The 16,630-nt window shown below is 42.4% G+C and overlaps 1 protein-coding gene across 1 annotated transcript in view; it reads left to right on the top strand.

Annotated features, from left to right (window-relative positions):
• The window catches only part of LOC143775586 (cysteine repeat modular protein 2-like), a 422,741-nt gene that overhangs the window by 126,094 nt on the left and 280,017 nt on the right, over positions 1-16,630 (top strand). Inside the window, exons 5-6 of the mRNA XM_077263910.1 lie at positions 3,521-3,666; positions 5,939-6,133. Coding sequence (XP_077120025.1) covers positions 3,521-3,666; positions 5,939-6,133 — 341 coding nt within the window. The remainder of the gene's footprint in view (positions 1-3,520; positions 3,667-5,938; positions 6,134-16,630) is intronic.

The raw sequence follows: 16,630 nt of genomic DNA, 5'->3' as shown, positions 1-16,630 counted from the left end.
ACCCCAAAGCACCGAGCATGCGGGACTGGGGAAAATGAGCAGCCATTGACATTGATGGATAGGTCTGGTGGAGAGGTAGAGTGAGATGGGGGAAAGATGATGAATTCTGTTTTGTCCGTGTTCAGTTTTTGAAAGCGAGTAGAAAAGAAAGATACTATGAAAACTGTTGAAGGAAGGAGCGCAAATAGTGTCTTATCTGAGAAGGTTAAAAGCTTAATCCATAAGATTGCACTCACCATATGCAGCTAAGTTGAAGCATTGAAAGGATTAGCTGCAGCAGATCCATGAGTCCAGGAAGGACCACCCGTTAGATACAGATACAGATACAAATGTCCTGTGTGGTTTCCTGATGAAGGAGTCTTGATCTCTGAAACGCGTAAAATAATAAAGCCGCATGTACTAATAATTCTGGAATCCTAGTGATTCAGCAGCTCAGAAATTTACCAGAATTATCCCAATCTATATAGAAAAGAAGGATGAAATAGCGGACAGACATTGTGGGATTTTGGTCAGTAAGGAGGTGATGTCAGGTCCAGATAGGTAGATCTGCATGTTATCGGCGTAGAGATGATACTGCAGACCGTGAGATTCTATGAGCTGTCCCAGGCCAAAGGTGTAGATGGAGAAGAGTAGGGGTCCTAAATCTGAGCCTTGGGAAACACTGACAGAGAGGGGGTTCGGTGAGTAGGTGATGTGGGAGACACTGAATGTCTGGTCTGTTAGATATGATGAGATCCAGGATGGGGCCAAATCTGTGATGCCAAGAGGTGACAGAATCTGTAACAAGAGGAAATGGTCCACAGTGTCAAAGGCAGAAGACAGGTCCAGGAGAAGGAGGACAGAGTAGTGTTGTTTGCTCTTGGCTGTTAGTAGGTCATTGATGACTTTAGTTAGGGCAGTTTCAGTTGAGTGATGTGGTTGGAAGCCAGATTGTAACTCATCAAACAGGGAGCAGGAGGAGAGGTGGGAGGACAGTTCAAGATGTACATGCTGTTCCAGTAGTTTTGAGGCATAAGGGAGAAGTGATATCGGACAATAGCTAGATGCAGAGGATGAGTCGAGGGAGGGCTTTTTGAGGATGGGTGTGATTGAGGCATGTTTGAAGGATGAGGAGAAGACACTATTTGCAAGTGAAAGGTTGAAGAGATGTGTTAGGGTTGGGATGAAGACTGTGGCGAGGTTAGGGATGAGGTGGGATGGGAGCAGGTCAAGCGTGCAAGTAGTGAGACGTGATCTTGACAGAAGGGTGGAAAGCCGATCTTCTGTCATGGTGGAGAAGCTAGTTTTGGAAGAACAGGGCTGAGCAGTTAAGAGGAGGGGCATTGGGGGCTGCAGGCCAAAGCTTTCTCTGATGTTATCTCTTCCATCTCCGCTCATCAACCCTGGAAGCCATCTCAGTTCTTTGGTTCGGCTGGTCAGCAAGGGTTGTCTGTTGATTTTACGAGTTTTGCTGTGTGTGAGGGGGCGGTTGAATCGAGTGCTGCTGTTATTGTGGTGTTGTATAAAGTAGCAGCATCTGTATCATGTAAGGAAATTGTGAAAACTTGGATAGGATAGTGGCAGGGTGTTAGAAATGAGTGTGGGGATACATTGAGGTGGGCCAGGATTTGGGGATACGTCGCCAGCAATGAGGAGCAGCAGACAGAGCGTTAGAAGGTGGGAGCTGGGTAGGACATGATGTGGCCATGTGTGTCTGGAGAAAAAGGATTGTATGTGGAGGAACAGTTGTGAGGGGGAGGTGAGATGGCTGGGGAGGATGGAGAAAGAATTGACTAGTTCTTTACTAGGTGGAGGGATTGCAGGAGATTGTAAGAAGTAAAGTAGTATGGGGGTGAAAGTGAAAAGAAACAGAAACATTGTAGTGGTTTTCTATCCCTTTACCTTACAGTCAATTCCAGTCCAATTCAAGTCTAATTCAAAGTATTGTATTGTACTTCGAAATCTGCACTTTGAAAGAGCTAATTTGAAAGAAACAGGGATCAGACTAAAGTCTGGATCAGACTCATGAGTCTGGATTAGACTCATGGGTCTGAATATATCTTCAGCTAAGGGCAATCAGGTGTGAATGAGGAGGTGGGTGGGTATGGCGAGACCAGATGCTGAGAGTTAACCAAAGGTCATAAAGAGTGGGAGGGGTTGGAGTGACCATTCAAAGATATGCCAGAATAACAGTAAGAGAAATTAAACAGATCATGGAAACAAGACGATAGGTAAGAAAAGCATACCAGAAAAAGATTATATTTGCTGCACATAGACAGTCAGATGCCAGGGAAAGCTGAGTAGATATAAAGCATACCTGTGGAAAGAGGAAACAACTCGATTAGATGATACAGATGGTTATGGTGATGATGATGATATTACAGCAGTGATGAATGTCGAAGTGCATCAAGTCTAATTAGTTCAATCAAGTCTAATCAAGTCTAAAAAGTATTGTATTGTACTTTGAAATCTGTACTTTAAAGATGTAATTTGAAAGATACATGGATCAGACTAAAGTCTGGATCAGACTCATGGGTCTGAATATATCTCCAGCTAAGAGTAATTAGATGTGAATGAGGAGGTGGGTATATATATATATATATATATATATATATATATATATATATATATCTATATCTATCTATCTATCTATCTATCTATATATCTATCCCCGCAGTTTTAAGCATGCCCAGCCCCTCCATCAGCATTCATTTTACATCTAATAAGAGAGGGGACTATGTAATAAAATAGGGCTCTGTGAATAACAAAAATAACAAGAATACACTATTTAAGAGACAGCACTGTACATAACAGCAGAGGAAGCTATATAATAAGGAACTGCATCATATATAACTAGAGAGGATGGTGCGTATTAAGGGACGGTGTTATACATAACAAAAGAGGAAACTATGTAAATAAGGATGGTGTTATACATAATTAGTGAGTATACTATATACTAAAGTACTGTGTTATGCATAATAAGTAAGTACACTGTATACTAAGGGACTGTGTTAGACATAATAAGTTTAATAAGTCACCTCTCCGCATGCTCTCCCGCAGCCGCAGCATCACTGTCGCCGGCAGCCTCCTCTCTCTGGCACTGCTGCGGCACTGAATGATGATGTCATCCAGCCACTCTGCTGACTGCTGTGTGAGACAGGAAGCATGGGCATGAAGCAGGACGGATCGCTGCAGCTCAACTCTGCTGCCATTTTCTCTTCTATGCAGGGGAGCTGCAGGGATCTCTCCCTGCCCGCCGCACATGAGGGCAATCTGGCCAGGGGCCTCCGAAGCCTCGGGGCTGGATAAACAGGCCAGATTGCCCTCATTATTAGCCACCCTGCAGGGGCCCCCACCAGCTGCACAGGCGGTATGTCCGCCCCTGTCTCACAGTGTTTTGTATCTCAGCAGTATATTTCCAATCAGAGCTTTGTTAGTACTAGTACGAAATAATGACAGCTGACCCTTGCCTTGAATATTCCATCAGACTTTCTAATATGTATGGATGTTTCATTTCTATAAAACCTGCATTTGATTTTAGGTACCATCTACAATGCCGAAAACATTGCCCCTCGAAAACGTATGAGGACAATGGTGGAAAGTTGTGTCTTGCTTGTGCATCAGGGTGCATAGAATGCCACAATGAAACACACTGCTCTTCCTGTCAAAGTGGATATTATTTACATGGTAAGAAGAGGGCTGTGAAAGCTTATCAGGCAGTTTTCTACATACCTGTCACTTGTTCTTATTTATTCAGTGGTGAATGGTTCAACATAGTGAGATAAAAGACACTACACACCCTGCTTATTGCTGTCAGTTATGGTCATGGCAAACAGAATGTGTTTTACAATTCTATATAACATTTCATGAGAAGAAATCACAAGACTTCAGTTTTCTTTGCTGTTAAGTGCTTTTATATGCTTTATTGCGTTGTGAAATATAAAACTTTCTAAATATCCTTAAGGTACTGTCTCACAGTGGCACTTTTGTCGCTACGACGGTACGATCCGTGACGTTCCAGCGATATCCATACGATATCGCTGTGTCTGACACGCAGCAGTGATCAGGGACCCTGCTGAGAATCGTACGTCGTAGCAGATCGTTTGGAACTTTCTTTCGTCGCTGGATCTCCCGCTGTCATCGTTGGATCGGTGTGTGTGACACCGATCCAACGATGCGTTCGCTTGTAACCAGGGTAAACATCGGGTTACTAAGCACAGGGGCGCACTTAGTAACCCGATGTTTACCCTGGTTACCATCGTAAAAGTAAAAAAAAAAAAACGTACATACTCACATTCCGGTGTTCGTCAGGTCCCTTGCAGTCTGCTTCCTGCACTGACTGACTGCCGGCCGTAAAGTAAGAGCAGAGCACAGCGGTGACATCACCGCTGTGCTGTGCTTTCACTTTACGGCGGCACTCAGTCAGAGTGGGAAGCAGACTGCAAGGGACCTGACGGACACCGGAATGTGAGTATGTACGTTTTTTTTTTTTTTACTTTTACGATGGTAACCAGGGTAAACATCGGGTTACTAAGCGCGCCCCTGCGCTTAGTAAGCCGATGTTTACCCTGGTTACCCGGGGCCTTCGGCATCGTTGGTCGCTGGAGAGCTGTCTGTGCGACAGCTCCCCAGCGAGCACACAACGACTTTCCAACGATCACGACCAGGTCGTATCGCTGGTCGTGATCGTTGGAAAGTTGCAGAGTGTGACAGTACCCTTAGTCACATGCGATTGTTACCAGTACTGATTTACAGTTACATGTGGTATGATATGAGGTGGTTTTTCCACGTCTGCTATTATTGTTTCTAGCATACAGTGTATATCATTATTACTTTTGATCAATAATATCACATGTATGAAGATTTTCTATCATTACACATATAGTGATAGATTCATCAATATTGGTGATTTTCTTGCTGGTGGTGATAAGGGGGCATGTAAAAGTCTGGGCCTCCTGATTCATTAAGAGGCACATGACTCTAAAAGAAGCACCCCCATCAAAGATTTTATCAGAGTTTTTATCCTCTTAACATGTTCAAGTAAATAGGTATGAGCGGGCACCACCTCAAAATACATCGGGATTAGTGGTGAGCGAATATACTCTTTACTCGAGATTTTCCCGAAACGCTCTGGGGTCCTCCGAGAATTTTTAGTGCTCGGAGATTTAGTTTTCATCGCCTCAGCTGAATGATTTACATCTGTTAGCCAGCATAAGTACATGTGGGGGGTTGCCTGATTTCTAGTGAATCCCCACACGTAATCAAGCTGGCTAAGAGATGTAAATCATTCAGCTGCGGTGAGGAAAACTAAATCTCCGAGCACTAAAAAATACTTGGAGATCACCCGAGCGTGCTCTGGAAATCTCGAGTAACGACTATATTCGTTCATCACTGATCGGGATCACCTACTGCATATAGACAAGAGATATAACAAAACCACATAAAAAAGTATATGTAAAAAGACAGGGATCACAAAAAAATATATAAATAAATGAACAAATCTATATTATAGAACAACATACAATTTAATAGCACTTAAAATAGTCCACAACATGGACTAAGAACAACAAGATCCAAAATATAAAGTATAATACTAAATGGCCCATTAGCCTTATGACATATAACAGTTCAGAGTATCAAGCAATATAATTGAACTCAGTACCCCAGGGCTGCAAAGCAATAGTGCTGCTAACCACTGAGCCACCGTGCTGCCCAGCTGTGATATGACATAAAACCAGTATCATGCCTCTGCCCCACCCACCTCCACCAATTTGGCACAGCTGGGAGAAACTGGTGTGAAAATACAAAAAGTTCCAACGTTTTTGAGCAACTCAAAGCTTTTATGACAGTTTTTTTTAGCATTAAAGTTTTGTCAAGCCGATAGACTGCCATGAATTTAGATTTATTTTTGACAAGTTTAATTTTAAGTTATAAAAAAAACACACATTTTTTTTTACAGATGCTAAATGTGTGACAAAATGCCCAGGAGGCATGTTCCAAGATAAAAAGAAGTGGCAATGTGAAGCCTGCCACAAATCCTGCATGACTTGTCATGGGCTCTCTCCTCAGGACTGTGACTTGTGCCCAGAAGGGAAGCAGCCATCCTTTGGAATGTGTTATTTTGTGACTTGCTCAGATGAACAATTTTTAAATGGTATGTCAACAATATAATAGTTTGATGCAACAATGGGTTTTAAATGTTTTATTGATATTCTTTAAACTCCCAGTAACTTGTGAAATTAGCAAAATCCATGTTACGTAAATTCAAATAATAGTGCAAAAGTTGCTTTACAAGAAAAAGCACCAAGCATCCTATTACAATCCTTTACAATGATGTGTTACTGCACATAAAATATTTTGGGATCGTATAACTTTGGAGACAGCATGTGATTCCCTAATTATGACATCCATCACCTATACAATGAAAGGATAATAATCTACAGTGTTGTATTTGAATGTAACCAAAAGGAGAATATGAAGTGCAAGTGTAGAATTTCATTACCTGTGATCCAATTCAACATCGCAGCCTGCAGAATACACCATTGAACATTGGTTCCACTACTAATGATTTTGTATGGGCCGGACAATGATCTGCATGATAATCTGTCTCCAAAGATTATTATAAATGGAAGGTGGTGTCACTAGTGTGAGACATGTAATTAACACAGTTGTTAGAGTTCATACTTGTTTTAAAAAATGTCATTATCCTTGTGACCTTTGAAGTTACGAATTGACGTTGCATGGTGTTACTTGGTCTGTGATCTACAAATACACACAGAGCCTTCTCTACAAGTGACTCTCCTAGTTTTACTATTCCTGGTATATATTACTAGTACCCAGATGCATAACTTTACATTTATCCACATTAAACCCCATCTGCCAACCAAATGCCCAAATACTCATTTTTTTCACATCAGCTTTTATTTTATGAACATCTTCCGTACACTGCACTATACTACAGTATATACCTTGGTGTCAACAGCAAAAATAGAAGCAACCTAATTAATTCCATCTTCTATATCATTAATAAATAATTGAATAATAGAGGACCAAGCACTTAACCTTGGCGTAAACCACTCCTAACCAAGGACCATTGACAGTAGTAGTCATTCACCACAACTCTCACAATGGAGAAAGAAGAATATGCTCCAATGATAGCTTAGAACAGGCTCAGTAAGTCAGTGACACGTGTATTGTTAAACACTCTCCTCACTGCAGAATGCTGACATGTGCTTTAGCACAGCAGACCTGAGTGTGATTGACGGACAGCTTTCATCTTTCATCTCCAGAGATCAGTATGTGGAGAGAGGCAGAAGCTGAGTATACAGTAGTTATCATTCATTTCAAGCCCCTCAAACATTTTTCCTACACTGGATGTAAAGTTTACTGGTCTATAATTACCTGGAGCATTTTTTGAAAATGAGAACCACATTTGCTTTGCTACCAGTCAGTAGAGGGTCTCTAAAAATATTGTACAGGTGCCAAACTATAACTGAGGTGAGTTTCTTAAGGACTGGTCCGAGCCGTGTTCACATTGATTTTATTTAGCTGCGCTTGGACCACATATGGGTTTAACCAACTGAGTATATTAGATGACTTATTAACCCCTTCATTCCCCAATACTGTTTTCACCTTCACGATCAAGGCAAATTTTACAATACTTACCAGTGTCACTTTATGTGGTAATGATGCTGGAATGCTTCAACTAATCGCACTGATTCTAAGAATTTTTTTCGTGACATATTGTACTTCAAGATTGTGGTAGAATTTGTTCGATATGACATGCGTTTATTTGTGGAAAAAAAAATTGGAAACTTGGCGAAAATTTTGCAATTTTTTAAACTTTAATTTTTTTCCCCTTAACCCCTTCATGACCCAGCCTATTTTGGCCTTAATGACCTTGCCATTTTTTGCAATTCTGACCAGTGTCCCTTTATGAGGTAATAACTCAGGAACGCTTCAACGGATCCTTGCGGTTCTGAGATTGTTTTTTCGTGACATATTGGGCTTCATGTTAGTGGTAAATTTAGGTCAATAATTTCTGAGTTTATTTGTGAAAAAAACGGAAATTTGGCAAAAATTTTGAAAATTTCGCAATTTTCACATTTTGAATTTTTATTCTGTTAAACCAGAGAGTTATGTGACACAAAATAGTTAATAAATAACATTTCCCACATGTCTACTTTACATCAGCACAATTTTGGAAAGAAATTTTTTTTTTGCTAGGAAGTTATAAGGGTTAAAATTTGACCAGTGATTTCTCATTTTTACAACAAAATTTACAAAACCATTTTTTTTAGGGACCACCTCACATTTGAAGTCAGTTTGAGGGTTCTATATGGCTGAAAATACCCAAAAGTGACACCATTCTAAAAACTGCACCCCTCAAGGTGCTCAAAACCACATTCAAGAAGTTTATTAACCCTTCAGGTGTTTCACAACAGCAGAAGCAACATGGAAGGAAAAAGTGAACATTTAACTTTTTAGTCACAAAAATGATCTTTTAGCAACAATTTTTTTATTTTCCCAAGGGTAAAAGGAGAAACTGGACCACAAAAGTTGTTGTCCAATTTGTCCTGAGTACGTTGATACCTAATATGTGGGGGTAAACCACTGTTTGTGGGCACGGCAGGGCTCGGAAGCGAAGGAGCGCCATTTGACTTTTTCAATGAAAAATTGGCTCCAATCTTTAGCGGACACCATGTCGCGTTTGGAGAGCCCCCGTGTGCCTAAACATTGGAGCTCCCCCACAAGTGACCCCATTTTGGAAACTAGACGCCCCAAGGAACTTATCTAGATGCATAGTGAGCACTTTAATCCCCCAGGTGCTTCACAAATTGATCCGTAAAAATGAAAAAGTACTTTTTTTTTCACAAAAAATTTCTTTTAGCCTCAATTTGTTCATTTCCACATGGGCAGCAGGATAAAATGGATCCTAAAATGTATTGGGCAATTTCTCCTGAGTACACTGATACCTCACATGTGGGGGTAAACCACTGTTTGGGTGCACGGCAAGGCTCGGAAGGGAAGGCGCGCCATTTGACTTTTTGAATGAAAAATTATCTCCATCGTTAGCGGACACCATGTCGCGTTTGGAGAGACCCTGTGTGCCTAAACATTGAAGCTCCCCCACATGTGACCCCATTTTGGAAACTAGACCCCCCAAGGAACTTATCTAGATGCATAGTGAGCACTTTAAACTCTCAGGTGCTTCACAAATTGATCCGTAAAAAATGAAAAAGTACTTTTTTTTCACAAAAAATTTTTTTTAGCCTCAATTTTTTCATTTTCACATGGGCAACAGGATAAAATGGATCCTAAAATTTGTTGGGCAATTTCTCTTGAGTACGCCGATACCTCATATGTGGGGGTAAACCACTGTTTGGGTGCACGGCAAGGCTTGGAAGGGAAGGCGCGCCATTTGACTTTTTCAATGGAAAATTAGCTCCAATCGTTAGTGGACACTATGTTGCGTTCGGAGAGCCCCTGTGTGCCTAAACATTAGAGCTCCCCTACAAGTGACCCCATTTTGGAAACTAGACCCCCCAAGGAACTAATCTAGATGTATAGTGAGCACTTAAAACCCCCAGGTGCTTCACATAAGTTTATAACGCAGAGCCATGAAAATAAAAAAATATTTTTCTTTCCTCAAAAATGATTTTTAGCCCGGAGTTTTTTATTTTCCCAAGGATAATAAGAGAAATTGGACCCCAAATGTTGTTGTCCAGTTTGTCCTGAGTACGATGATACCCCATATGTGGGGGTAAACCACTGTTTGGGCGCACGGCAGGGCTCGGAAGGGAAGGCACGCCATTTGGCTTTTTGAATGGAAAATTAGCTCCAATCATTAGCGGACACCATGTCGCGTTTGGAGAGCCCCTGTGTGCCTAAACATTGGAGCTCCCACACAAGTGACCCCATTTTGGAAACTAGACCTCCCAAGGAACTAATCTAGATGTGTGGTGAGCACTTTGAACCCTCAAGTGCTTCACAGAAGTTTATAACGCAGAGCCATGAAAATATAAAATTATTTCTCTTTCCTCAAAAGTGATTTTTTAACCCACAATTTTTTATTTTCCCAAGGGTAACAGGAGAAATTGGACCCCAAAAGTTGTTGTGCAGTTTCTCCTGAGTACGCTGATACCCCATATGTGGGGGTAAACCACTGTTTTGGCACACATCGGGGAGCGGAAGGGAAGTAGTGACGTTTTGAAATGCAGACTTTAATGGAATGCTCTGCGGGCGTCACGTTGTGTTTGCAGAGCCCCTGATGTGCCTAAACAGTAGGAACTCCCCACAATTGACCCCACTTTGGAAACTAGACCCCCAAGGGAATTTATCGAGATGTGTGGTGAGCACTTTGAACCCCCAAGTGCTTCACAGAAGTTTATAACGCAGAGACGTGAAAATAAAAAATGTGTTTTCTTTCCTCAAAAATATTTTTTTAGCCCAGAATTTTTTAATTTTCCCAAGGGTAACAGGAAAAATTTGACCCCAAAAGTTGTTGTCCAGTTTCTCCTGAGTACGCTGATACCCCATATGTGGGGGTAAACCACTGTTTGGGCACATGGCGGGGCTCGGAAGGGAAGTAGTGACGGTTTGGAATGCAGACTTTGATGGAATGGTCTGCGGGAATCATGTTATGTTTGCAGAGCCCCTGATGTGCCTAAACAGTAGAAACCCCCCACAAGTGACCCCATTTTGGAAACTAGACCCCCCAAGGAACTTATCTAGATGTGTGGTGAGCACGTTCAACCCCCAAGTGCTTCACAGAAGTTTACAACGCAGAGCCGTGAAAATAAAAAATCATTTTTCTTTCCTCAAAAAAGATGTTTTAGCAAGCAATTGTTTATTTTCACAAGGGTAACAGGAGAAATTGGACCCCAATATTTGTTGCCCAGTTTGTTGTGAGTACGCTGGTACCCCATATGTGGGGGTAAACCACTGTTTGGGCGCACGTCAGGGCTCGGAAGGGAAGTAGTGACATTTGAAATGCAGACTTTGATGGAATGGTCTGCGGGCGTCACGTTGCATTTGCAGAGCCCCTGATGTGCCTAAACAGTAGAAACACCCCACAAGTGACCCCATTTTGGAAACTAGACCCCAAAAGGATCTTATCTAGATGTGTGGTGAGCACTTTCAACCCCCAAGTGTTTCACATAAGTTTATAACGTAGAGCCGTGAAAATAAAAAATAATTGTTCTTTCCTCAAAATTATGTTTTAGCAAGTATTTTTTTATTTTTGCAAGGGTAACAGGAGAAATTGGACCCCAATAGTTGTTGCCCAGTTTGTCCTGAGTACGCTGGTATCCCATATGTGGGGGTAAACCACTGTTTGGGCGCACGTCGGGGCTTGGAAGGGAGGGCGCACCATTTGACTTTTTGAACGCAAGATTGGCTGGAATCATTGGTGGCGCCATGTTGCGTTTGGAGACCCCTGATGTGCCTAAACAGTGGAAACCCCTCAATTCTAACTTCAACACTAACCCCAACACACCCCTAACCACAACCCTAACCCCAACACACCCGTAACCCTAAATCCAACCCTAATCCTAACCCTAATCCCAACCCTACCCACAACTGTAACCCCAACACAACCCTAACCCTATCCTTAACCCTAACCACAAGCCTAATCTTAACCCTATTTCCAACCCTAGCCCTAATTCCAACCCTAAGGGTACCGTCTCACATAACGACTTACCAACGATCACGACCAGCGATACGACCTGGCCGTGATCGTTGGAAAGTCATTGTGTGGTCGCTGGGGAGCTGTCACACAGACCGCTCTCCAGCGACCAACGATGCCAAGGTCCCGGGTAACCAGGGTAAACATCGGGTTACTAAGCGCAGGGCCGCGCTTAGTAACCCGATGTTTAACGTGGTTACCAGCGTAAAATTAAAAAAAAAAACGTACATACTCACATTTTGGTGTCCTTCAGGTCCCTTGCCGTCTGCTTCCCACTCTGACTGAGTGCCGCCGTACAGTGAGAGCAGAGCGCAGCGGTGACGTCACTGCTGTGCTGTGCTCTCACTTTCCGGCCGGCAGACAGTCAGAGCGGGAAGCAGACGGCAAGGGACCTGAAGGACACCGAAATGTGAGTATGTACGTTTTTTTTTTTTTTTTACTTTTACGCTGGTAACCACGGTAAACATCGAGTTACTAAGCGCGGCCCTGCGCTTAGTAACCCGATGTTTACCCTGGTTACAAGTGAACGCATCGCTGGATAGCTGTCACACACCACGATCCAGCGATGACAGCGGGAGATCCAGCGACGAAAGAAAGTTCCAAACGATCTGCTACGACGTACGATTCTCAGCAGGGTCCCTGATCGCTGCTGCGTGTCAGACACAGCGATATCGTATGGATATCCCTGGAACGTCACAGATCGTACCGTCGTAGCGATCAAAGTGCCACTGTGAGACGGTACCCTAACTCTAATTCCAACCCTAACCCTAAGGCTATGTGCCCACTTTGCGGATTCGTGTGAGATTTTTCCGCACCATTTTTGAAAAATCCGCAGGTAAAAGGCACTGCGTTTTACCTACGGATTTACAGCGGATTTCCAGTGTTTTTTTGTGCGGATTTCATCTGCGGATTCCTATTGAGGAACAGGTGTAAAACGCTGCGGAATCCGCACAAAATTGACATGCTGCGGAAAATACACAGCGTTTCCGCACGGTATTTTCCGCACCATGGGCACAGCAGATTTGGTTTTCCATAGGTGTACATGGTACTATAAACCTGATGGAAAACTGCTACGAATTCTCAGCGGCCAATCCGCTGCGGATCCGCGGCCAATCCGCTGCGGATCCGCGGCCGATCCGCTGCAGATCCGCGGCGGATCCGCTGCGGATCCGCGGCCGATCCGCTGCGGATCTGCGGCCGATCCGCTGCGGATCCGCGGCAATCCGCTGCGGATTCGCAGCCAAATCCGCACTGTGTGCACATGCCCTAACCCTACCCCTAACCCTAACCCTACCCCTAATTCTAACCCTAATTCTAACCCTAGTTCTAACCCTAACCCTAGCAGAAAAAAAAAAAAAATATTTTATTTATTTTTATTATTGTCCCTATGGGGGTGATAAATGGGGGTCATTTACTTTTTTTTCATTTTGATCACTGCGATAGGCTATATCGCAGTGATCAAAATACTTGTGAAATGAATCTGCCAGCCGCAGGCGCCCGCCATATTGGAAAATGGCGGCGCCCATGGAGAAGCCGGACGGACATCGGGAGGCCCGGTAAGTATGAAGGGGGGGTGATCGGATCACGGGGGGGGGACCGGAGCACAGGGGGGGGGGATCGGAGCACAGGGAGGGGGCACCGGAGCACGGGGGAGCGTACAGGAGGACGGAGGAGCGGACAGAACTTATTAGGGGGGCGGACTGCGCACCGGAGCACTGGGGGGGCGATCGGTGGGGTGGGGTGGGGGCAGATTAGGTTTTCCAGCCATGGCCGATGATATTGCAGCATCGGCCATGGCTGGATTGTAATATTTCACCGTTTTTTTGGGTGAAATATTACAAATCGCTCTGATTGGCAGTTTCACTTTCAACAGCCAATCAGAGCGATCGTAGCCACGGGGGGGTGAAGCCACCCCCCCTGGGCTGAAGCACCACTCCCCCTGTCTCTGCAGATCGGGTGAAATCGGAGTTAACCCCTTCACCCGATCTGCAGGGACGCGATCATTCTGTGACACAGCATATGCGTCACAGGTCGGGAAGGCACCGACTTTCATGACGCATACGCTGTGTCACAGGTCGGGAAGGGGTTAAACCAGAGAGTTAGGTCATGCAAAATAGTTAGCAAAAACATTTCCCATATGCATACTTATACATCAGCATAATTTTTGAAACATAATTTTTTTTAGGAAATTAAACACATTAAAAGTTGACCAGCAAATTTTTCTACAAAATTTACAAAACCAATTTTTTTAGGGACCACATCACATTTGAAGTGACTTTAAGAGGCGTTTATGACAGAAAATACCCCAAATTGACAGCATTCTAAAAATGTCACCCTCAAGGTGCTCAAAACAACATTTTTTAACCAAAATTTTATTTTAGACCCACATTTATTTATTGTCACAAGGTTAAGAAACCTTGAAAATGGACCCCAAAATTTGTTGTGCAATTTCTCAGGAGTGCCAGATACCCCATATGTAAGGAATGACTACTGTTTGGGTGCACGGCAGGTCTCGAAAGGAAAGGAGCACCGCTTGACTTTTTTTAACACAAAATTGACTGGAATAAAGAGCGGCCGTCATTTCACGTTTGGAAAGCACTTGACGTGCCTAGACAGTAGAAATCCTCACAAATGACCACAGTTTGAAAACTAGACCCATCAAGGAACTTATCTAGATATGTGGTGGGAACATTGAACCCCCTGATGGTTCACAAAGTTTATAATGTAACGCTGTGAAAATTTTAAAAAATCCACAAATTTTTTCCACAAAAATATTTTTAGCCCCACATTTTGCATTTTCACAAGGGTAACAGGAGAGATTGCACCAAGCAATTTGATGTGCTATTTCTTATGAGTACACCGATACCCAATATGTTGAGAAAAACTACTATTTCTACGCATGGCAGGGCTTGAAATGTAAGGAGTGCCATTTGACTTTTTGAACTTAAAATTTGCTGGAATCATTAGTGGATGCCTTTTTGTGTCAACATTTTTTATATTTTTTTGGATACTTCCCAATCTAAGCCTTTTTTTTTCTCTTTGTTATCAAGCTGGTCCTATTTGATCTATTTGACATATCACTCTATGTGGATGTGATATATGTCAAACCTCACGTATATCAGGCTCAAATACAAAAAGATTTTTCTGAGTAAGAGGTGTTCCATTGATTATTTATTATTTATTATTTTTATAATTTGTTTATTTTTGTACAAAGATTTTCTAATTAGCTGATAATTCCTTGCACAATTAGAGGATTATAACTTTATCCATCTATTTACTTGTTTATTTTTCCTTTTTTGTGCATATGCACATGCAGTCATGTGTATGTGTGTGTGTGTATGTGTATGTGTATATATACAGTTATATGAAAAAGTTTGGGCACCAATATTAATCTTAAGCTTAATGTTTTATAAAAATTGTTTTTTTTGCAACAGCTATTTCAGTTTCATATATCTAATAACTTTTGGACACAGTAATGTTTCTGCCTTGAAATGAGGTTTATTGTACTAACAGAAAATGTGCAATCTGCATTCAAACAAAATTTGACAGGTACATAAGTATGGGCACCTCACCAGAAAAGTGACATTAATATTTATTAGATCCTCCTTTTGCAAAAATAACAGCCTCTAGTCGCTTCCTGTAGCTTTTAATGAGTTCCTGGATGAAGGTATTTTTGACTATTCCTCTTTACAAAACAATTCCAGTTCAGTTAAGTTTGATGGTCGCCGAGCATGGACAGCCCTCTTCAAATGATCCCACAGATGTTCAATGATGACAGGTCTGGGGACTGGGACGGCCATTCCAGAACAGTGTAATTGTTCCTCTGCATGAATGCCTGAGTAGATTTTGAGCAGTGTTTTGGATCATTGTCTTGCTGAAAGATCCATCCCCTGCGTAACTTCAACTTTGTCACTGATTCATGAACATTATTGTCAAGAATCTGCTGATACTGAGAGGAATCCATGCGACCCTCAACTTTAAGAAGATTCCCGATGCCAGCATTGGCACACAGCCCCAAAGCATGATGGAACCTCCACCAAATTTTACTGTGGGTAGCAAGTGTTTTTCTTGGAATGCTGTGTTTTTTTGCCGCCATGCATAACGCCTTTTTGTATGACCAAACAACTCAATCTTAGTTTCATCAGTCCACAGGACCTTCTTCCAAAAAGAAATTGGCTTCTCCAAATGTGCTTTTGCATACCTCAGCCAACTCTGTTTGTGGCGTGCTTGCAGAAACGGCTTCTTTCGCATCACTCTCCCATACAGCTTCTCCTTGTGCAAAGTGCGTTGCATAGTTGACCGATGCACAGTGACACCATCTGTAGCAAGTTGATGCTGCAGCTCTCTGGAGGTGGTCTGAGGACTGTCCTTGACTGATCTCACCATTCTTCTTCTCTGCCTTTCTGATGTTTTTCTTGGCCTGCCACTTCTGACCTTAACAAGAACTGTACCTGTGTTCTTCCATTTCCTTACTATGTTCCTCACAGTGGAAATTGACAGGTTAAATCTCTTAGACAGCTTTTTGTATCCTTCCCCTAAACAACTATGTTGAATAATCTTTGTTTTCAGATCATTTGACAGTTGTTTTGAGGAGCCCATGATGCCACTCTTCAGAGGAGATTCAAACAGGAGAACAACTTGCAAGTGGCCACTTTAAGTAGCTTTTCTCATGATTGCATACACCTGGCTATGAAGTTCAAAGCTCAATGAGGTTACAAAACCAAAAAAGTGCTTTAGTAAGTCAGTAAAAAGTAGGTAGGAGTATTTAAAACAAGAAAATGATAAGGGTGCCCATACTTATGCACCTGTCAAATTTTGTTTGAATGCAGATTGCACATTTTCTGTTAGTACAATAAACCTCATTTCAAGGCAGAAACATTACTGTGTCCAACAGTTATTAGATATATGAAACTGAAATAGCTGTTGCAAAAAAAAACAATTTTTAAAAAACATTAAGCTTAAGAT

The sequence above is a fragment of the Ranitomeya variabilis genome, chromosome 5 (genome assembly GCF_051348905.1).
Source record: "Ranitomeya variabilis isolate aRanVar5 chromosome 5, aRanVar5.hap1, whole genome shotgun sequence".
In the NCBI taxonomy this organism is placed as follows: Eukaryota; Metazoa; Chordata; class Amphibia; order Anura; family Dendrobatidae; genus Ranitomeya; species Ranitomeya variabilis.
This window is presented reverse-complemented; position numbering and strand designations above follow the sequence as displayed.